Here is a 19,977-nt window from a genome sequence, read left to right on the forward strand (position 1 = left end):
CATTTATGAACCTTTACCTTGGAAGACCCCCACTTCATTTGCAGTTTATGACGAACTACGTATTTGTTCTCGTACCTTGTGCTTGATTACGTTCTCATAGCCTTTCCTGTGTTCACATTGTTTTGTCAGAATAAGCCATGTTTTATTTCTAGATTCTAAGGCATTTAAGGGTACGAAGTAGTATCGTTTTGTTTCTGTCTCAACTTCTCGTTTCACGTTAGCGTCCTGTTCTCCGCGGACGTTTCTCATGTTTTTCTCATTTTGCACGCGAAGACACTTTTGGGAGCGCTTTTCAAATCAAGCTTTGCAAGATGAGGCGAGTGATGATTTTGGCCCGATGAAGGCTCCCGGGGCCCAAGGAGCTTGAGGGCTCCTCCCTTGTCCTCGGAATCCAAAGACCACGAGATGAAACGCGCACTTCCGTCAAGAAAAAAAAAAGGCCAAAACGATTTCCAGTCTGTCGGTCATTCGGCGAGCGAGCGAGCGGTGAAAACGGCGGCGGAGTGAGACCTCTCGCCGCCCGTCAAGCGCGGCCGCCGTTTCGCCATCCGGGTCCGAGCGGCACATCGTTTCGTTGTAGCTTCTTTGTGCAGCCGACACGTCATCGAAAGTCCACAACATCCAACATGGCGGCGTCGATACGGGACAAGCAGACGGGTGCGCGCTCTCCACTTGTTCTTTTCAACCGGCTTGTCGACATCGAGCCGAGCCGAGGCCGCCGTCGCACATTGCCCGCTTTGAGGCGCGGCCGAGACGGAAGCGAGTTTGAAATGAGCGCTCGCTGTCGCCGCCGCCGCCGCCGCCGCCGCCGCCGAGAGCTAGCTTCTCCTGCGCTAGTTGACGCTCTCGCTTCCCTTGGCCTTTTACCTCCAAATGTTTGTTATGGTCAGCGCAAACGCTTCCGTCACTTCGACATTTACGTTCGGTACGGGTTCAATCTTCTTTCCTTCTTCGCTGCCCCCAAAGCTAACGCAACAGCAAAGAGACGTTCCGGTCGAAACGTCTCGATCGACCACTCCGTGAAACGCGTTGAGACACAAATAACTTGAAAACGATACATATGGGGAAGGACGAGATCCCATCGAGCGACGGGCCGAGGGCCGGTCGTGACCCGCTCTCCGTTTCCAAACAGCCGGTGGATATACGGAAAAATGCCAAGCAACTAACAAATTCGTTGCGTTTTTTGGAAGGCGAATGGCATTTCTCTTCTGGTAAATACGATCATCGAAATGTCCTCCACTTTCTTCTCTCGGTCGAAGCACACATTCTAAACGTACCACGAAGGGTTCCCAAGCAAGCGCTTGAAAACCGGCGCGGCAGGCGGGCAGGCAGATTGCCCGTTTCGAGTTGCGATTCGGCAGCGGTTCGGTTTTGAAAAAACAAACAACCTTTATCAGGAATATCCAATTGCTCCGTTGCTTTGCGTGTGTCAACTGAAAAACGCAATCTTCGCGCCATTGAATTCACGCGCAAGAACATTTCCGACACGAATCCTTCCCAAGTTAAAAGTAGTGACTCGGAACGCGGACAGCTCCGACTCGAGTCCGGGTCCCCGGAGTCCGGACGCCGTCCCAAGCAAGCCGCGTGTTGTTTTCTTGTCGTCTCGCAGCGGCTCTGAGGCGCATGTTGAACTTCAACACCCCTCCCGTCAAGAACGCCACCTCCGAGCCCGTGTGGAAGGTAAGCGGGATGCCATGGGTAGGTAGAAGTTCGAGTCAGTCACATTTGATTGGCAAACAGTCGGAATATGAAGAATAAAGAATTATGAATCCATTCCAAATCAAACATACCCCTTTGAATCAAATGGCAAGCGAAAACCTTCAAATATATTCCGGAGTTGATTAATAAAGCTCCCGGATGGATTTGATCAAGTCCCCCGGTAAAAAGCTTCGAGGTCAATTGAGGAAGGACGGAGGCAGGCGCTGAGTGGCGGCTCTGCGTTGCAGGTGTTGATCTACGACCGCTTCGGGCAGGACATCATCTCGCCGCTGCTGTCGGTCAAGGAGCTCCGCGACATGGGCATCACCTTGCACCTGTGAGGGTTGGCGCCGCTTGGCGCGCCGGGCCGGGCCGGGCCGCAGGTAGGTGACGCCCGCTCGCCCCCAGGTCGCTCCACTCGGACCGAGATCCCGTCCCGGACGTGCCGGCCGTCTACTTCGTCATGCCCTCCGAGGAGAACGTGGACCGCGTGTGTCAGGTGCGAGGCCGTAGTCGGCTCCCGTTTTCTCGAGCGAGGAAAGGAGGGCGCTTTCCGGAAGGCGCGCTCGCGTGCCCTTTTTGCAGGACCTGAGGAACCAACTGTACGAATCGTACTACCTGAATTTCATCTCGGCCATCAGCCGCAGCAAATTGGAGGACGTCGCCGGCGCCGCCTTGGCCGCCAACGCCGTCGGCCAAATCGCCAAGGTAGCCCCCGGCGCCGTCGTCCGTTCCCGTAAATGCCGTCGAGGTCATATAAGCAGCCGCCCCGATAATATGTCAAATAAAGCGCCGTCCCGGTGGTATTTTGCAAAGCCCTCCCTCGCCAGAAATAAGATTATGTATAAAAATTGGAGGAGTCTTACCTCCGCCTCGCCCTTCGGAAGGTTTGGAAGCCAGATCCGTTGGGAAAGGCTCGCGGGGCACTTTTCGCATGCGTCTTTTTGCCGTCTGTCCAGCTACCGTTAAGGAACGGGCTCCGTTTTGCTGCGTGCCTGCCTGCGTGCGTGCCTGCGTGCCTGCTGCGTGCGTGCCTGCTGCGTGCGTGCCTGCGTGCGTGCTCTCCAGGTGTACGACCAGTACCTGAACTTCATCACGCTGGAGGACGACATGTTCATCCTGTGCCATCAAAACAAGGAGCTCATCTCCTATCACGGTGCGGCTCGCTGGGCGCGCGGCGCCGCGGCCGAGCCTTAAAAGCAGCCGCCGTTCTGCGGCGCGGCCCCCGCAGCCATCAACAGGGGAGACGTGCAGGACACGGACATGGAGGCCATCATGGACACCATCGTGGACGGTCTCTTCTGCTTCTTCGTCACCCTCGGTGCGCTCTCGCCGGCTAGCTCCTCGCTAACCCGCGGCGGTCGTGACGTCGATGATTTGGAACCGTCGCGTATTTGCCCAGGCGCCGTGCCCGTCATCCGCTGTCCCCGCGGCAACGCGGCCGAGATGGTCGCCGTGGTGAGTCGGTCGCCGCCGCGCGCGAGCGCGTCTTTTTTTTGGGTCTTTTTTCTGCAAAAGCAAAGCCCGTTTCCCCAGGTCTTAAACCGGCCGAGCGTTTTGTGCGTTTTTGACCGTGACCCGACTTTCTATCCTCGCGCGCGCTAGAAGCTGGACAAGAAGCTGCGTGAAAACCTACGCGACGCCAGGAACAGCCTGTTCGCGGGAGACAACATGGCCGCCGGGCAGTTCAGGTAAGCGCGCCGCAGGAAAGGCCCGCGGCGGCGGCGGCGGCGGCGGCTCCCGTGACGCGTCCCGGTGGCCCCGCCCCCCCAGCTTCCAGAGGCCTCTGTTCGTCCTGGCCGACCGCAACGTGGACATGGCCACGCCCCTTCACCACACGTGGACCTATCAGGCACTCATCCACGACGTCATGGTGAGCGACGCTGATTGGCGTTCCCTAAAAGATGAGTCGTGTAATATTTTACGTTTAGAATATTTTTTATGACCCTACTCGTCCTTAAATAACCGACTATAAAGCGCCACTTTTTTCTCATGATTTGAGTTTATAGTATATGTGTGATTGTATATTATGTGTTTATGTGTCCACCCACTAAAATAAACAATTCAAAAAGGGAGACAGAAGAAGTTATTAGTGAAGAGTTTCCATCCATTTTGTACGAATGCGTTGCTGCTAAACGCGATGGCCGAGGTTCTGACTAAAACAGCACATTTGCATCTCGCGCGTACCTCACGGGGGATCTGAAATAAATCCAAATAATGAGCGAAACAGCCCGATGACGTCACGCTTCGAATGAACCGGTCCATTTGTTTCATTGCTTTTTTTTCCCCGCGGGAAATAACGCCTTGATTTGCACGGGCCGAAGGATTTGCACCTGAACCGGGTGGCGCTGGAGGAGGGCGCGGGGGCCGAGGCGTCCCCCGCCGGAGCCCGGCCCAAAAAGAAGAGCCGGCGGACGTACGACCTGACGCCGGCCGACAGGTTCTGGCAGAGGCACAAGGGCAGGTGAGTGGCGGGCGGGCGGCCGGCCGGCCGGGCGGGCGCCTTTCTGAACCGGGCGCGGGCCAGTCCCTTCCCGGAGGTGGCCGAGTCGGTCCAGGAGGAGCTGGACGCGTATCGGGCGCAGGAGGACGAGGTCAAACGCCTCAAGAGCATCATGGTGAGGGGGGGGGGGGGGCGGTCCGCGGCGTAGTCCGCTGCCTTCCGCTGACCCCGGCGCGCCCCCCTTTGCGGCCAGGGCCTGGAGGGCGAGGACGAGGGCGCCATCAGCATGCTGTCGGACAACACGGCCAAGCTCACCTCGGCCGTCAGGTGCGTGGCCCGCGACCCCAAACCAAACCCGTTTCCGTCGCGTCTTTTAACCGAGGGCGCCATCTAGAGGAGCGAAAAGTATCGGGGCGGTCGGCCCCCGGCCGGGCCCGCCCCTTCGAGGGAAAAGCGCGTCTCCCAGCCCTCGCTTTCCTCTTTGGTTGCGCGCAGTTCTCTGCCCGAGCTGCTGGAGAAGAAGCGGCTGATCGACCTGCACACCAACGTGGCCACGGCCGTGCTGGACCACATCAAGGTGCGCCCGAGCGCGACGGCCCCTCGCGCCGCCCCGGCGACGCGTGACACGCTACCTGGCCGGGGGGCTCGCCTCTGCCGGGCGCCCGCGCGCCGCCGACATTAGTCCACGTTAGTCGACGTTAGTCGACGTTAGTCCGCGTCGCGCGTCGGCCGGCGCGCCCGCTAACACGCTAGCGAAGGCCTCGTGTCTCGCAGAGCCGAAAGCTGGATGTTTATTTCGAGTATGAAGAAAAACTGATGAGCAAGTTGACCTTGGACAAATCTCTGCTGGACATCATCAGCGACCCGGACGGTACGCGCGCACGCGCGCGGCGATCCCGCCGCCCCGGGCCCATCGTGACGCGCATCCGCGCGTTTGTCTCGGCAGCGGGGACTCCGGAGGACAAGCTGCGCCTCTTCCTCATCTTTTACATCACGGCGCAGCAAGCGCCTCCCGAGGTAACGCCCCCAGTCGGATCCGCCGCGCGGCGCCTCCGACGGGCCGTTCTCCGTCCCTTTCTAAGCGCGCTCCCTTTGGTCGGAAGGAAGGGAGGCGTTCCGAGGCGCGCCGATGCCGGCCCGCCGTCGCCGCCCGCTTTTGGGCGGTCTTAAAAGAAGAATACAAGTGAAGCGGTCATTTTAAAGCCGCGCAAATTCCGCTCGCTCGCCTCTCCGTTTTCCCCCGCGGGGCCCCGACGCTAAAACCGGTTTCGCGCCCCCGATGGAAGGCTTGGCGAATAGCTTAGCCAAAGCAAATACCTTCGGGGAAAGGGTTAGGGTTAGGTTAGGTTAACCCTAACCCTAAGGACGCGGGAGCGGGCCGATGACGGCGGCGGAGGCCGGCGTCCGCTCGCCCGACGGAAGTCGCCTCTCGTGCGCCGTCGCTCGTGTCGCGGCTCCAAGCGCGCAACTGAGCCAGCCGGCGCCGCCGCCGCTGGCGCCGCCGCCGCCGGCGCCGCCTCTCTTGTGTGCCCGCAGTCGGACTTGGAGCAGTATAAAAGGGCCCTGCTGGACGCCGGCTGCGACCTGTCGCCTCTCGCCTACATCAAACAGTGGAAGTGAGTCGGCCGTCGCCCTTTTGCCAGCCCCCCCCGCGCGGGGATCCGCTCGGGACGGGAAGACGGGGGGGGGGGGGGCGTTTTTGCTCATTTCTTCTCGTCGTCCAGGGCCTTCACCAAGATGGCGGCCGCGCCCGCCAACTACGGCAACAGCGGAGTCAAGCCCATGGGGTAAGGCGGGCAGGGGGGGGGGGGGCACGCGACCGGTCTGAGCCGCTTCGGCCCGCAGCCTGCTGTCGCGGGTGATGAACAGCGGCTCTCAGCTGGTCATGGAGGGAGTCAAGAACCTGGTGCTCAAGCAGCACGTGAGTGAGGCCCCGTTCTCGGCCCGGTTGTCGGCGCGTCCTTTCCCGATACTTGGCCTCCTTTTTTGTTTGCCGTCCCCAGAACCTTCCGGTCACTCGGATCCTGGACAACCTGATGGAGATCAAGTCGCACGCCGTGAGTGCGACATGCGCGCGCGACGGGCGTTGTTGGCGAGAGGAAGGCGGAATTTGGATCCGCCGCAGAAGAAAGAGGAATTTCCTTTGCTCCCTCCCGCGCTTTTTTTTAAAAATTATTTCCTGGACTTCCTGCGCTCGCGTGCCATGTTGAGGCTGACTGCGTGTTTGTTTTTTGCGGTCCCGCCGCAGGAAACGGACGACTATCGCTACTTTGACCCCAAGATGCTCCGCGGCAGCGAAAGGTACCCCCCGCCCCCCCTCCCCCCGGCGGCCGCTCAGTCACACGGCGTGTCCTCGGTTTCTTCCGCAGTTCTATTCCCAGGAACAAGAACCCCTTTCAAGAGGTGAGTTGCCGCTTGCAAAAAACATTGAAAAGCGTCCCTCCAAAATACAAAGGCGGCGCTTTTTGTTTTTCGGAGGCCATGGTCTTCGTGGTGGGCGGCGGCAACTACATCGAGTACCAGAACTTGGCGGATTACGCAAAAGTACGTGCCGGCGCTCGGCGCTCCGGCTTTCCCGCCCGCGGCTGACGCTCCGGCTTTGCGCGTCAGTGTAAAGCGGGCAAGCGTGTGATTTACGGCTGCAGCGAGCTCTTCAACGCCTCGCAGTTCATCAAGCAGGTCGGTGGCAAAAGCGGAAGGAAAAGAAAAGAAAAGAAAAGAAAAAGGCTTTTTTTGAAAGGGAACGTTGTGTGTTTGCAGCTGTCCCGGCTGGGCCAAAAGTGAGGCCGCGACGTCGCGAGCGCCACGACGCAAATGTTTCCTTTTCTTTAGGGTTTTTTTTTTAACTGTATTTTTGTAAAGCTGTGCAATTCAAAATAAAGAAATAAATTGGAGCCACATCCAGTCCGAGCAAGCGCCGTTCTTCCGTCCGGCGCTCGGGGGGCCGAAGACCCGGCAAAAGGCGGGAGCCGGCCCCGCTTGCCCCGCTTGCCCCGCTTGCCCCGCTTGCCCCGCTTGCCCCGCTTGCCCCGCTTGCCCCGGCCCGCGAGCTATTTAAAGGCTCCCGAAGGCCGGCGCTCCGGATCCGGCCGGCTAGACTTCCCGGGACGCCTTCGGAACGTGGCGCTCCCCGTCGGCGGTCGGTATCCTCGGCCGGGGGGGCTGCCCTCTCCCGGAAACGGATGTCACGATTGCAAATGTCATCGTAACAATAAAGTGACGCCGCGGCCTTGCTCGCGCTCGATTGAAAATCAGTAGGACTGATGAACATAAATGAATGGAGCTGCCGAAGTTTGGAAGCGGAAGCGCGCGTTTGCGTCTCCGGACCGGAAGTGACCTCGGGTTCGCGGCAAGGCGGTGTCCGTGGCAACCGCGCGCAAACATTCCAAGTGAGCGGCAGAGGTAAGGCGACCGACGCGCCGTTTCCCACGTCGTCATTCGCTGGCGCCCTTTCAAACGAATACGAGCTCATTTCTCTTGCTTCTTGACTTTGGTGACGTCGTAGCAGCGCTCCGCAAAGCGTGCGAAGCAATAATAGCGATTAGAAAGACTTAGTAGTCACGCATAGCGCATGCGTGATGTAAATGGTTCCGCGTTTTGGAAAAGAAAAAAGGGCAAACTTCCCCCTTCGGCCCCCCTTCGCTTCCCGTCCAGGCTTCCCGTTCAGGCTTCCCGTTCAGGCTTCCCGTTCAGGCTTCCCGTTCAGGCTTCCCGTTCAGGCTTCCCGAGGGGACGCAGAGGGGGAAGATGCCAAGGAGGGCGAAGAAAGGAGGCGGGGCGTCCGAGGAAGACGACGGGGCGGAGCGACCGCCGCGACGTCATCGGGCCAAGCAGCAGCAAGGGGAAGCCACCAGGAAGAGGGAGGAGCTTCTCGCCCGCTTCCTCACGGTAAGGAAAGGGGAGGAGCCTCCTCCCGCGCCGTCGCCACCGCGGTGACGGCGGCGATGGCCGACCAGGTGAAAGTCGAGCGGGAGGAGCGGAGCTCCGGGGCCAACGGGGCCAAGCTGGAGCAGGCGTGGCGCGCCGTCCTCCGCCGGGCGCGCTCGGAGCAGCTGCGCCGCCGCCTGGCCGTCCTGAGGGGGAGCTTCCGCCGACGGCTGGACGGGCTGGACCGCCTGGCCGAGGTGCCCGGCGCGGCGGCCCGCTTTCCCGCTCGCCCGCGACCCCTCACGCCCCCCCCTCCCCCGTCCGGACAGAGCCTGTCGGGCGACCTGGAGGAGGCGGAGCGTCAGCGCCGGCGCCTCGGCCGCCTTCACCTCCTGCACGCGGAGCGCCTGCGCCGCCTGCTGGAGCGACGCGCCCGTTTCGTCCGCCGCCACTGGGAGCAAAGTCTGCGAGACGTGGGACGGGGCTTCGCCCAGGACAGGTGGGCGACGGCGTCCCTCCGCGTTCCTCAAAGGCGTCGTGACCCAAAGATGATTTGAGTTGAGCCCGGAAGGGGCCTCCTCCCACCCTGGAGGTGTCCGACTTTCCCTTCCCCTTCCGGGAGCTTCGAGCAATTCGACCAATTTGATGGATTGGGGAAAAGCAACGGAGGTGGGACGCCCGCTAACGCGCTAACGCGCCCCCCGCAGCGACGAGGCGGCGGCCCGGTCTCGCCGTCGGCGCGGCCACTCGGAGGATGCGGCGTTGATGCTGGCGCGGCGGCACCGCGCCGTCCTGGCCGCCGTCTGCGACCTGTACGCCGACATGGCGGAGGCCCGGCGCCACGCCCGGCGGGAACGGGTAGTCCGGCGACCCACCGCTCGCTCGCTCGCTCGCGCGCCGGCTAACTTCTTTCCGCCTGCTTGGACGGGGCAAAGAGTCTGGAGCGCTTAGGTGGGAAGCTTTGCGCGGCCTAACCCGGACGGACGCCGCCCGGCAGGTGGCGGCGCTGCTCGGGGCCGACGGGGAGAAACTGCAAGAGAGGCTGCGCCGGAAGCGGGAAGCGGCCGGAGAGACGGAGCGGGCGCGCCGCCCGGCCCAACTGCTGATGGCCCGGAACCGACGACTGATGGAGCGCGCGGGCCGGGACGTCGGCAGAGTGCGCAGGCTGCAGGTGGGGGGCGGGGCGGGGCGGGGGCGGGGGGTCGGGCCCGCTCGCATGACTGACCGTCCCCATCCGGACAGGCCGCCGTGACCCGACTCCGCGCCAAGATGAGCGCCTTCCGCACGGAGACGGCGTCGGAGGCGGACGCGCTGGCGGCGGCCGGCGCCCGGGCGACGGCCGAGGCGCGCCGCCTGGCCCGCCACCTTTGGCGAGCTCGCCGGGCGGCCCGGAGACGCCTGGCCGTCCTCGCGCTGCGGGCGGACGGCGCCGCGCGCAAGCTGGGGGCGGCCGTCGTCCAGGTGGGTGGGGACCGGGGGCCGGGCGGGCCGCGCCGCGCCTTTCTCACCTGGCTTGTTGCGCGCAGGGTGAGCGGGTCGTGCACGCCGCCGCACTGTGCGCCAACTTGCAGCGCCGCGCGGCGTTCGGCGACGAGCGGAGGCCGCCAGCCGCGGCTGCGACACAGGTTTGGCATTATCAGTTTTATTGTGAAAACAAGCCTTTTTGCGAAAAAAAGCCTTACTATTGACTCGTTTTTTTGAAAAAAAAAACCTTACTATTGACTGTCAGTTTTTTTTGGAAAAAAAAAGCCTTACTATTGACTCGTTGTTTTGAAAAAAAAAAACCTTACTATTGACTGTCAGTTTTTTTTTTTAAAAAAGCCTTACTTTAGACTTTTTTTTTTAAAAAAAGCTTTACTATAGACTTTTTTGTGGAAAAAAAAGCCTTACTATAGACTTACTTTATACTGTCGTTTTATTTACTTTTTTTAAAAACCTTATTGTAGACAGTCGTTTTTTCCCCCCAAAATAGCTTTGCTATAGACTGTTGTTTTTTTGCGAAAAAAATGCCTAGCTATTGACAGTCATTTTTTTGCCCCCCAAAAAGTCTTACTAGACTGGGATTTTTTTTGCATTAAAAACCTTACTATAGACTGCCATATTTTTTTTTTCAAGTCTTACTATAGACTCTTTTTTTAAAGCCTTACGATACTCTTTTTTTCCAAAAAAGTAAACTTACTATAAAAAGTTAGTTATATATATATATATATATATATATATATAAAACCTTACTATAGACTTTTTTTTTTTTTACAAAAGCCTTACTTATGCACTGACGTTTTTTTTAAAAAAAAGCATTACTATATACTGTTTTTTTTGTGAAAAAAGCCTTACTAGACTGTCAGTTTTCCTTTTAAAAGCCTTACTAGACTTTTTTTGCCAAAAAAAGCCTTACTACGGTCGTTTTTTTATTCGAAAAAAAGTCTTACTATAGACCGTTCTAGACTGTTTTTTTTTTTTAAACAAAAAGGCTTTACTATATCCTGTAGTTTTTGAAAAAAAAAGACCTTACTATACTGTCGTTTTTTTTCTGCAAAAAAACCCCTTGCGATGCTATGAAAAAAGCCTTACTAGACTGTCGTTTCTTAGAAAAAAAAGCCTTAGTACACACGGCTTTTAAAAAAACTTCCTCTCCGTTGTTTTCCTAAAAACAACAGCAAACTGACTATATATAGTCCTTTTTATTTAAACGAAAAACGGCCTTACAAGTTTTGATCAAAAAAAGATAAAAAAGCGTTTTTATACTGTCGTTTTTATTGGGGAAAAAACACTTACTACACATGGTTTTCATCGGAAAATAACTTATAATACATGGTCATTTCTTAATAAAACTTCATCGAATAAAAAAGGCTTTCTATACACGGCGGGGGAGGGGGGGGGGGGGGGGCTTCCGCTCACTTTAATTGGGGAAACGCCTTTTTTTTTGGAAAGGTTAACGTCGGCGGCCGCCTTCCGCGGGGCGCGACGAGTTCTGGCGTTCCCCGCCAGACCGGGACGCTCCCCGAAGCGGCGCTGCCGACGGCGGGCCTCAACGCGACGCTGCTGCGGCGGGCGGCGCTGACCCGGCGCGGCCAGGAGCTGCGCCGGAGCGAGCGGCGCCTGGGACTCCTGCTGCGGCGCCGCCTGGAGGGGACGGCGCGGGAGGGAGGCCCCGCCCGCCCGGACAAGCAAAGCAAAGGCCACTTGGAAGACTAACAAAAATACTTTTATTGCGCCGCTCCTCGCTCCTCGCTCCTCGCCCTCCCGGCGCCCCGCGTCCGCCCGAGCTTGTGGCAAAAGCGAAATAAATAAAAGCGGGGAAGGGTTGGCGCTTCTTTCCCGGACTTTGAGCGAGGGGCCGGGCCGGGCCGGGCCGGGCCGGGCCGGGCCGGGCGAGGCGGGGGGCCCCCGCGTCCTCTGCGGGCCGGGGGGAGGGGCCTACACGTAAACCCTGGCGAGGGCGTCGGCTCCGGCCGAGGCGATGTAGGCCTTGGAGGGGTGAAAGGTCACGTCGTAGATGGCCTCGTCGCTCTTCTTGCGGTGCGCCGTGATCTCCTGCACGCACGTCTTGGAGTCCAGGTTCCACAGGCGCAGCGAGCAGTCGTGACCTGAAAGGCGGGCACGTGGGCGCGCGGGCGGGCGGGCGCGCGGGCGGGGGGGCGGGCTTACTGCCGGACAGCAGGTAGATGCCGTTGGGGTCCACGGCCAGGCTGCTGACGGCGTCCAGGTGGGCCACCATGGAGTGGATCAGCTGACCTGCAAAGGCCAAGAAGCGCCGGCAGAGTGACGAGTTGCGGCGGGCGGGCGGGCAAGCGGGAAAGCCCTTTTCGTTCGGAGCGAGGTCCCACCGGACTTGTTGTCGAAGAACTTGACGGTGCGGTCCTCGTGCGCCGTGACGGTGACGGCCAGCGTGGGATGGCTCACCACCTTGTGGATGCGGCGGCGGCCGGGCCGGCCTGCGGGGGGCGCGGCGGGACAAGATGGCCGCCGGGAGCTCCCGCCGGCTCCCGGCCGGCACGCTTACCTGTCTGGGCCGGGGCCTCCAGCGCCAGCGCGCTCTGCGACGTCTCCAGGTCATAGAGCACCACGTCGCCGCCGTCGAAGGCGGCGACCGCCCGGGCCGGGTCGCAGCCGCCGAAGTCCACCGAGGTGGGCACGCCGCGCTCTGCGCGAGAGGCGGGCGCTGAGCGGGGCCAGGGGAGGCCCGCCTGCGCCGGCGGCGGCGGAAGCGGCGCCGACCTGCGGCGGCGTTGAGCGTGCTGACGCAGGGCCTCCGGAGGCGCGGGTCCCACAGCTTGACGGTCCCGTCGGCCGAGCAGGACAGGAGGCGGTCCTTGACGCCGCTGTAGGCCAGGCCCCACACGGCGTCCGCGTGCCCCGTCCACGTCCCCGACAGCACGCCGGCGTCTGCCGCAAAAAGGGAAAGGGCAAATTCCTCGTCGGCCGGCGAAAAGGGCGGGGCGGGGCGGCGCGGGGCGGGGCGGCGCTCGCACCGTAGGTGTCGTAGGGGTCCACGTCGGGGCCGGGGAGGTTCCACCACTGGATGGTGGCGTCCACGCCGCCGCTGAAGCACTGCTCGCCGCCGGAGGTGACGGCCAGCGACAAAACGGGGCCGCTGCGGAGGGAGGGGGGCGGGTTCAGCCGGGGAGGAGGCGGGGCCCGGCCCCCGCGCCGCGCCGCGCCGTACGTACACGTGCGCTCGGAAGGTGTACACGGGCTCCACGTCCAACGAGGCGCTCCTGCGCACACGAGGAGAAGTCATCGCAAAAAGAAGCCGTCGGGCATCATTTGTTTTCTTTGAAACGCACGAGCGCGTCCGGCAAACGTCGGAATGGGCCGCGGCCCGCCGGGATTCCCGCGTGTCGGACTAGGTGAAGGCGAACGGCGCTTTGAAGGAAAACTTTGGGATGGACGGGACCCCCGCTTACAAAATTTGTTCCAAAGTCCTTTGGTCACGTGACGTAGACGCGTCAGTGGCCCGATCCCTTCCGAGGCCACCCAAAACGCTCCTAAACCCTCGAAAACAATATTATTCGGTAATAAAAAGCGCTAACAAATACGCACTAGAATGACATGCCTTTATAATACGTAAATAACCCTAAAACAAAAAAAGAACGGTCAACAACATGAATGCGGGCGACCGGTTTGCCTTGAGATGGCGCCGGCGCCTTGCTGATGAGTGGAGAGAGAGAGACGCCTTTTTAGGACCTTTCGTTTGTACGTTTCGATTTGACGTTTCCGGCGATCCGGGAATCATTTCCGAGTCCGCGGGGGCCACGATGTTTTTAACGATTATCGTTACGAGCGCGGGAGTTGAGGGCAGTTGAGTTCGGGGTCGCGCGAAGCGCTTTCCGGGTCGTACCGTTGCTAAGGCAACAACGGCAAAGCGCTATGTTCCACATGCGTTTTTATGGGAATACGTCCGACGTTAGCCAAAGCCAGTTTCAATTTAAAGGGCGGCGCTTATGGATACGCGATAAAAACGCATCACCAACTAAGAAACACGGCCGCGTCTCATATTACGGCGACGGGGCGGCCTTCGGTTTTTCACGTGTTTTTTCCGAGCAAGAGGCGCGGCCGAGCAGAGGTCAAATCCTAATAACGAGCCGGCGAAATGGGGCGTCGCGACCGAGACGTCCCGAACGCGCGCTGGCTTTCGGGGCGCGCGGGGAAAAGACGCGGGCCCACTTTTTGGCGGCGACGGTCTTGGTGAGGTTCCAGAGCTTGAGCGTGTGGTCCTCGGACACGGTGAGCAGGCACGGCTCCGTCGGGTGGAAGGCCAGCGCCCGCACGCCGTCGAAGTGGCTGCGCAGCGTGTACTTGGGGTTCCACGTCTTCCGGAAGGACGACTCCCGATCGGACGACGGCTGCGGGCGGAGGGGGGGAGTCAAGCCGGCCGCCGGGAAGCGCCGCCCTCCCCCGAAGCGCCGGGGCTCACGTCGTAGCCGAAGTCCACGTCGTCGTTGGCGACGGTGAGGTCGGCCAGATCGCCCAGGCCCAGCGCGCTCTCCGGGACGCCGTCGGCCCCGCCCATCAGAAAGTCCTTGTCCCGGCCCGGCGCGAACGCCGGCGGCTCGGCTGGCGCCGCAAAGGAGGGCCGGCGTTAGCGCGGGCGCGGACGGAGGGCCGAGGCCCGCCGGGCTCACCCCACTCGGTGCCGTCCCCGGAGCTGCGCGCCTCGCCGGCGCCTTCGCCGTCCTCCGCCGCCGCCAGAAAGTCAAACTCCTTCAGCGCCTCCTCCGTGTCGGCGTCGTCCTCCTCCGACGCCAGGCCCTCGTTGCCCACCTGAGACGAGGGGGTCGGCGGAAGACCCGTACGGGGGCGGGCGGGAAGAGGAGAAAGGAGACCGTGAGCGGAGGGGAAGACGAGGCCGAAGCGAGAAGAGGAAAGGGTCGAAAGGGACGCAGGCGCAGGAAGACCAAGATGGGGACAATGACGAGGGAGGCGGAGACGAGGACAACGAGACGACGGGAGGAAACGAGGAGGGACGGGAAGACAAAGATGGGGAGCGCGACGAAGGTAAGGGAGACCCTTGAAGAAAAGGGATAGGAGGAAGATGGAGACCCAGAGATGGAGCGCGGCGCTCGCCTTATTTTTGTGTTTTCTGCGATGTTTGACGTCCTCGCCGACGTCGTCCGCGGGCTCCCCGTCCTCCTCCTCCTCGTCCTCGTCGCTGTCCTCGGCGTTCTCCAGGAAGTTGAAGGTCTCCAGGACGTGGGCCGGACTCCTGCGCGAGAGGGCGCGCTCGCGTGAAGCCCCCCGGCCGCGCGCTCGCGCGCCTCGTCGCCGTTACCGTTTGCCGTCCTTGCGCGCCTCGTCGCCGTTGACCAGCTGCCGCGGGTCGGTCTTGTCCGGCGAGCCGTTGCGACGGGACGCCGACAGGCCCAGCAGCGAGCGCACGCGCTGGGTGCGCACGTCCAGGATGGTGTCCGTGTAGCCCACCTCCTGCAGGTACCTGCGCAGCGCGGGCGGGTCAGCCGGCGGCCCCCCGCCGGCCGGCCGGCGGGCGCCGGGCGCTCGTACTGTCTGAGGAGCTGCCTCCCTTGCTTCCACGTCAGCTGGCTGTTGGCCGGCAGCGCCGACACCTCCGACTCCTTCCCTTCTGAGGCGCAAAGGCCATCGTCGGCAAACGGGCGGCCGCGACGCGCGCGGCAAAGGCGCGAGCAGACAACGCGCACGCCAACGGGCAAACGCACGAGCGCGGGGACGTGTGAAAAACGCCAATGCGCTTACGTATACTTTAGGCGCCCCGCGCGAACGGACGCACGCAAGTCAACGACTCCAGGCGACGCGAAGCGAGGGGACGCAACGAATCCCGCACAAACACCAGACGACGCACGGAAGCGAAATGAACGCAAACGCGCACGCGGAGACAAAAGCCAGTTAACATGGGAAGGCGGGAGTGAGCAGGCGGGGCTAAGCAAGGTCACCTGACTCGAAGCTGGGCATCTTCACGTCGCCTTGATTCAACTCGGTTCCGTATTTCAACTTGTGAAACTTGGCCCTGCGGGACGGCAAAAGGCAGACGCGTGGGTTGGCGCAGACGCGCGCGGCGCGGCGCCAGCTGGCCATGCGCCCACCTCTCCTGCTTAAGCGCGTACTCCAACATCTTAATTCTTCTGACCAGGTCATTCTTCAAGTTCTCCTGACCTTTCCTCTCACCCTGGAGGAAAGCTATCCGCGCCTGAAAAACACGCGCGCGCACCTCAGCGCGACGGCAGCTGCATTTGAAAGCCGACACTCGCGGCTGTTATTTATAAACGCGTGCGCGCGCAAGCGGGGTGGCCATAGCAACAGGCGGATGGGGAGGCGAAGCAGAGGTGCGGCCGTCGCCGTCGGAAACCGACGCGGGGCCCGCGCGTAACCGCCGTACAGTTGTCGGGACGGCGCGCGCGTGTGCAATAAGGGTTTTTTTGAGCCGCGGACGCTTGGAGTCCAACTCCATTAGCTTGATGAAGTAAACGGGCTTTGCACCTCCGCGCCAACAGGTGGTGCTCTCTGTCAAAATTCTACAACTGCCGTCAGCAACTTTTTTTCCCGCTTGAATCACATGAATTAACACAATGCGATTTTAAACATAATGAGCAAAAGCTTTTTCTTCAGGGTGAAACATTTGAAGATACCGGTGCTCCTGTATTTGTGTTCCAGTCCAATTTTAGATTAAGATATGTAGATTCAGACTTTTTCCAGCATCAAAGGGTACAGTTGGGTGAAAATGTTTCTTGTTTAAATAAGGATTGACTTTTTTGTGCACTTTGATGCACTGAGTTCTGTCGTTTGTTTTTCAGTTTCAGACTAATGTGTAACATTGGTTGAAAGTCGGATTTATATCGCTTATTTCTGTCGTTAATGTTATAAAGGACACAACTTTGGTTGAGTATAAATAATAGTAAGAAATAATTGCGCACTGCAATTGACTTGACGGGAAATACCCTCAATTGTCTTTTAATGCATATTCCACCGAGTAAAATTCGAACTGCGAACCCAGCGGCCCTTAGTTTTTGTATTTTTCACGAGTATCGATAAATGACGAAATGAGAATCGCTACAGTTGTCTCTTGTGGAAGAAACACTTGATGTTCCCATTCCTAATCGACAGTCCTAAAGCGTGTAGTGACGTCACGCAGGCCCACTTGCTGCTATCTTAGCTGCTAGGCTAGGCTAGGCTAGGCTAGGCTGGGCTGGGCTAGGTTAGGCTAGGGCCGAGCTAGCGTGACGAACCAAAAAACGCCGTCGAATACAGGACGTTCCGCCATGAAATCGGCGTCTCGCCGGGGAGAAAACAAACGCGAAGCCGCGACGAGCGGAGAAAAATGGACACGTTTCGCTCGGGGACCGGACGTCAAGCTAACCGCTAGGCTAGGCGGCTAATCTCCGTCCAGGCGCAGACAAGCTGTGATTTTTCTTGCCAACCACTCGACTACTTTGTCATTTAGGTCGCCGTAAATGCCGGACGGAGACGAGTATCGGTGATAAAACATTCGAAACGCATGAGGTCGTTCCGGTGGACACTTGCGCCGACTCATACGCGCGATCGATAGCGCACATGCAATTTATTGATGAGCTTTCGCAATGTTTTTGTGTGTGTGGATTTCCTAAAGCTCCGCGGGCATCCAGCTGCTTTGCCACATTAGTAAGACGGCTATTATTAGCCGATGATGCAGACGTCACCGGCGCGTCCACAGCCCCGGGCCGGGCCGGGCCGGGCCGGGCCGGGTCCGGGTCCCGCGCGGCTCACCTGCAGTTCGGCCCGCTCCACTTCCCAGTGGGCCCGCTCCATCTCGAAGCGGGCCCACTCGTGCTGGATGTAGTGCAGAATGCCGGGGATGGTGTACTGCTGCTGGGGCCGGGGCAAGTCGTCGCTCGGCTGCGTCTGCGTCTGCGTCTGCGTCTGCGGCTGCGGCTGCGGCCCCAGCACCGTCGCCCCGATGCCCGGGTGAGCTCCTCCGGCCCCCCCGGGCTGGAGCTCCTGCTGCGCCTGCGGCTGCGGAGGTCCGGCGGCGGCGGCGGATCCCCCGCCGGGATGCTCGTCCATGTCGGAAAGTGTCCGCCGAGAGAAGCGAAGTCTCCGCTTGGGATCCCACCCCGGCTCGGCTCGGCTCGGCTCGGCTCCCCCCGGAGAAGCGCGGCTCGCTGAGTGCGTCTGACGACGGAGCTGCGGACCGAACGGAGCTAACCGGCAGCCATTACTGAGCGCCCGAGCGGCAGCTGAGGGGAACCGGGAGGGTTCCCGGCATGCACCGCGGCGAGGTTCAACGACACGAGGAAAAAACGGACATCGCGGAGCCGACGAGCCGGGTGACTCGCGCATCCGCGTTCGTCCGCCCTTTTCAAACATCCCTTTGAGTTCTAAGTCACATTTCAACTATTTTCACAGTAAAATATTTCCATGCTGGGAATCCTGTCCCGTTTTGGATCGCTTCCGTTTTTTCGTCCTTCGGGCGAAGCTCAGTAAGCAGCTGAACAACGAATGCCAAACTTCCCACTCTTTGTTTTTGCCGCGAACGCAGCTCAACTCAATGGTGCTCGCCGGGCACTCGCTCCGCTTGTTGCGTCGGCGAAACATTCGCCGTTTTCGCGGAATCGTTCTTTCCGCGGTTGATCCCGATGCTTCGTACGAATGATCGAATATCAACGGCACGGAACGACTCAAGAGGAGCCCGACTCTCGCCGTTTTGGGACTGATCTGACGAAGCCCACGTAGCAGCTAACATATGGACTCGAGCGTGAGTGGGCAGTGCGACACTGGCGGAACCGTTTCTCGCTCTTATCACGATTAGTACGACTGCGAAAAAGAGACGCGTTCCTCATTACAACTACATGAACATCTTACTCGATGCCTTTAACTTCGCCGATTTGAAGGTCGCGTCATATTTACACAAGTTGAGCTACAGTCTTTCGAAACCGTACGGTCAATAAGGCGAATAGCGAAACCTCCAGAGAGCGTTCCAAACGTCACGTCCGGTTTGCGTGGACGTCCGAAGGCTTGACCGATCGGCGTGGAGCATGATCACCTTCGTCCTGATGGTCAACCGCCAGGGTCAGACCCGACTCTGCAGGTACTACCGAGCGCTGGACATGAGCCGCAGGACGGCGCTGGAGGCCGACGTCGTCCGCGCCTGCCTGAGCCGCGGCAAAGACCAGGTGACCTCAGGTCGCTTCCCGTCTACCGCGCGCGGTCACGCCACGCTAAATGACGTTCCATCAGCCGAGGCCCAATTGCTGCATGGGTGCAGGACAAGAATTGCATGCCTGGCGTTAATGTGACGTCTGTCCACATGTGCTGCCTCGCCGGTTGTGTTTGACGCCAACGCCCCAGGGGCTCCTCGCGGTTTTAATTGAACGAACACTAAAGGACTGTCCCAAGGGAAATCTTTTGGCCGTATCGGGCACCGTTGAGGAGGAGTTGTCGTTTGCCATCTAGCGATCACCGCTGGGATTACAGCAAAACAAACGAAACAAAACCCGCGCAAAGAAATATATATACAGCATATGCGCGCACACAAGCTGGAATTTCCGACCCGCTTTAACGCAGCCGGTTTTCCCCCAGTGTTCTTTCGTGGAGTACAAAGACTCGAAGGTGGTTTTCCGCCAGTACGCCGCCCTCTACGTGGCCGTGGGCGTCACAGACGACGAGGCGAGTGACCCGGCCTCACGCCCGTTTGGACCTTGGCCCACCTTCGCGCGCGTTAGCCCATTCGAGCGCCGCGACTGACGATTTTCGGTCCCCTCCAGAACGAGCTCTGCATCTACGAGCTGGTCCAGAACTTCGTGGAGGTTCTCGACAAATACTTCAGCCGCGTGGTGAGTTGGAAAAGATGACGTCGTACCCGAAGGCGTTTGCTACTTTTGTTTTTGTGTCCCCCCCCCAACAGAGTGAACTGGATGTATCCTTTCTTGCATGTCCTTACATAACAGAAACATCTGCAACACACACATATATACGTATTTAGATGTATATGCACATTCAGCTATATCGTATGCGGTACATTTGATCCGGTTTTGGCATTCCTTGAGCGGTCGGCGCCGCAGATCATGTTCAACCTGGACCGCGTTCACATCATCCTGGACGAGATGATCCAGAACGGGCGCATCGTGGAGACCAACAAGAGCAATGTCCTGGCGCCGCTCGATGCCCTGGACAAGATGACCGACAGCTGATGCAGAAAGGAGACGGCGGATTTTTTTCAGCCTGTGTGTTTTCATCGACGCGTCAATCGGTGTGCTGCATTCCTTTCTTCCCCGTTTGTTTTTTGAAAAATTCAATTTTCTACTAAACTTCGGAGCGATTTGGGACAAGACCACGATTTCACGTTTTTTATCCCTATTAATTCTGGGCAAAACACACTCGTTTGCAAAACGGCAACTCGCGGTTTGGGGCCGTCGGGGTGAGCAAACGGCGCCGCCCTGGCTTTCAAAGGATAGCAGCGCTGCTTTTGCGTACCTGGCTGTCCAGGGGAAATAAATAGACAGCTCAAAAGAGGACCGTTG

General features: G+C 59.5%; 4 protein-coding genes across 10 annotated transcripts; 3 read left to right on the forward strand and 1 right to left on the reverse strand.

Moving 5' to 3' along the window:
* Positions 1-493: 493 nt before the first annotated feature.
* Positions 494-7,041, forward strand: scfd1 (sec1 family domain containing 1). Of its 2 annotated transcripts, none has more exons than XM_088432577.1 (25): positions 494-657; positions 1,610-1,680; positions 1,947-2,035; positions 2,107-2,197; positions 2,284-2,406; positions 2,767-2,854; positions 2,930-3,019; positions 3,101-3,156; positions 3,304-3,389; positions 3,472-3,571; positions 4,023-4,162; positions 4,226-4,316; positions 4,395-4,468; positions 4,637-4,718; positions 4,916-5,012; positions 5,088-5,158; positions 5,678-5,757; positions 5,866-5,928; positions 5,987-6,062; positions 6,145-6,198; positions 6,390-6,442; positions 6,511-6,544; positions 6,620-6,685; positions 6,752-6,820; positions 6,902-7,041. In XM_088432577.1, exons 1-25 carry the CDS (start codon positions 627-629, stop codon positions 6,923-6,925), a joined length of 1,899 nt encoding a protein of 632 aa, XP_088288703.1. In that variant the 5' UTR covers positions 494-626; the 3' UTR covers positions 6,926-7,041. The 2 variants fall into 2 exon arrangements, with proteins under 2 accessions (XP_088288703.1, XP_088288702.1); XM_088432576.1 differs by lacking the exon at positions 494-657 and adding an exon at positions 692-925.
* Positions 7,042-7,352: 311 nt separating this feature from the next.
* LOC148412326 (uncharacterized) lies at positions 7,353-11,309 on the forward strand. 3 transcript variants are annotated; one of them, XM_088433470.1, is made up of 9 exons: positions 7,353-7,543; positions 7,796-8,029; positions 8,098-8,265; positions 8,338-8,507; positions 8,716-8,866; positions 8,944-9,179; positions 9,251-9,469; positions 9,535-9,633; positions 10,940-11,309. In XM_088433470.1, the coding sequence occupies exons 1-9, from the start codon at positions 7,405-7,407 to the stop codon at positions 11,201-11,203; spliced, it is 1,680 nt and encodes a 559-aa protein (XP_088289596.1). In that variant the 5' UTR covers positions 7,353-7,404; the 3' UTR covers positions 11,204-11,309. The 3 variants fall into 3 exon arrangements, with proteins under 3 accessions (XP_088289596.1, XP_088289598.1, XP_088289599.1); XM_088433473.1 differs by having other exon boundaries at positions 7,417-7,543; positions 9,006-9,179; XM_088433472.1 differs by lacking the exon at positions 8,716-8,866 and having other exon boundaries at positions 9,006-9,179.
* On the reverse strand, positions 10,744-18,397 carry strn3 (striatin, calmodulin binding protein 3). 3 transcript variants are annotated; one of them, XM_088433468.1, is made up of 16 exons: positions 17,225-18,397; positions 15,568-15,671; positions 15,418-15,491; positions 15,011-15,086; positions 14,781-14,942; positions 14,576-14,714; positions 14,134-14,272; positions 13,926-14,065; positions 13,676-13,854; positions 12,679-12,726; positions 12,481-12,602; positions 12,227-12,394; positions 12,012-12,152; positions 11,836-11,943; positions 11,657-11,743; positions 10,744-11,595 (listed from the first exon to the last, which is right to left on the reverse strand). In XM_088433468.1, the coding sequence occupies exons 1-16, from the start codon at positions 17,822-17,824 to the stop codon at positions 11,426-11,428; spliced, it is 2,457 nt and encodes an 818-aa protein (XP_088289594.1). In that variant the 5' UTR covers positions 17,825-18,397; the 3' UTR covers positions 10,744-11,425. The 3 variants fall into 3 exon arrangements, with proteins under 3 accessions (XP_088289594.1, XP_088289595.1, XP_088289593.1); XM_088433469.1 differs by having other exon boundaries at positions 11,976-12,152; positions 15,011-15,089; XM_088433467.1 differs by having other exon boundaries at positions 15,011-15,089; positions 17,225-18,391.
* On the forward strand, positions 17,273-19,969 carry ap4s1 (adaptor related protein complex 4 subunit sigma 1). 2 transcript variants are annotated; one of them, XM_088433474.1, is made up of 6 exons: positions 17,273-18,212; positions 18,471-18,630; positions 19,037-19,123; positions 19,222-19,290; positions 19,362-19,373; positions 19,519-19,969. In XM_088433474.1, the coding sequence occupies exons 2-6, from the start codon at positions 18,493-18,495 to the stop codon at positions 19,645-19,647; spliced, it is 435 nt and encodes a 144-aa protein (XP_088289600.1). In that variant the 5' UTR covers positions 17,273-18,212; positions 18,471-18,492; the 3' UTR covers positions 19,648-19,969. The 2 variants fall into 2 exon arrangements, with proteins under 2 accessions (XP_088289600.1, XP_088289601.1); XM_088433475.1 differs by lacking the exon at positions 17,273-18,212 and having other exon boundaries at positions 18,415-18,630.
* Positions 19,970-19,977: the final 8 nt, after the last annotated feature.

The sequence above is a fragment of the Hippichthys cyanospilos genome, chromosome 14 (assembly GCF_059441005.1).
Source record: "Hippichthys cyanospilos isolate Australia breed blue-spotted pipefish chromosome 14, RoL_Hcya_1.0, whole genome shotgun sequence".
Taxonomy (NCBI): domain Eukaryota; kingdom Metazoa; phylum Chordata; class Actinopteri; order Syngnathiformes; family Syngnathidae; genus Hippichthys; species Hippichthys cyanospilos.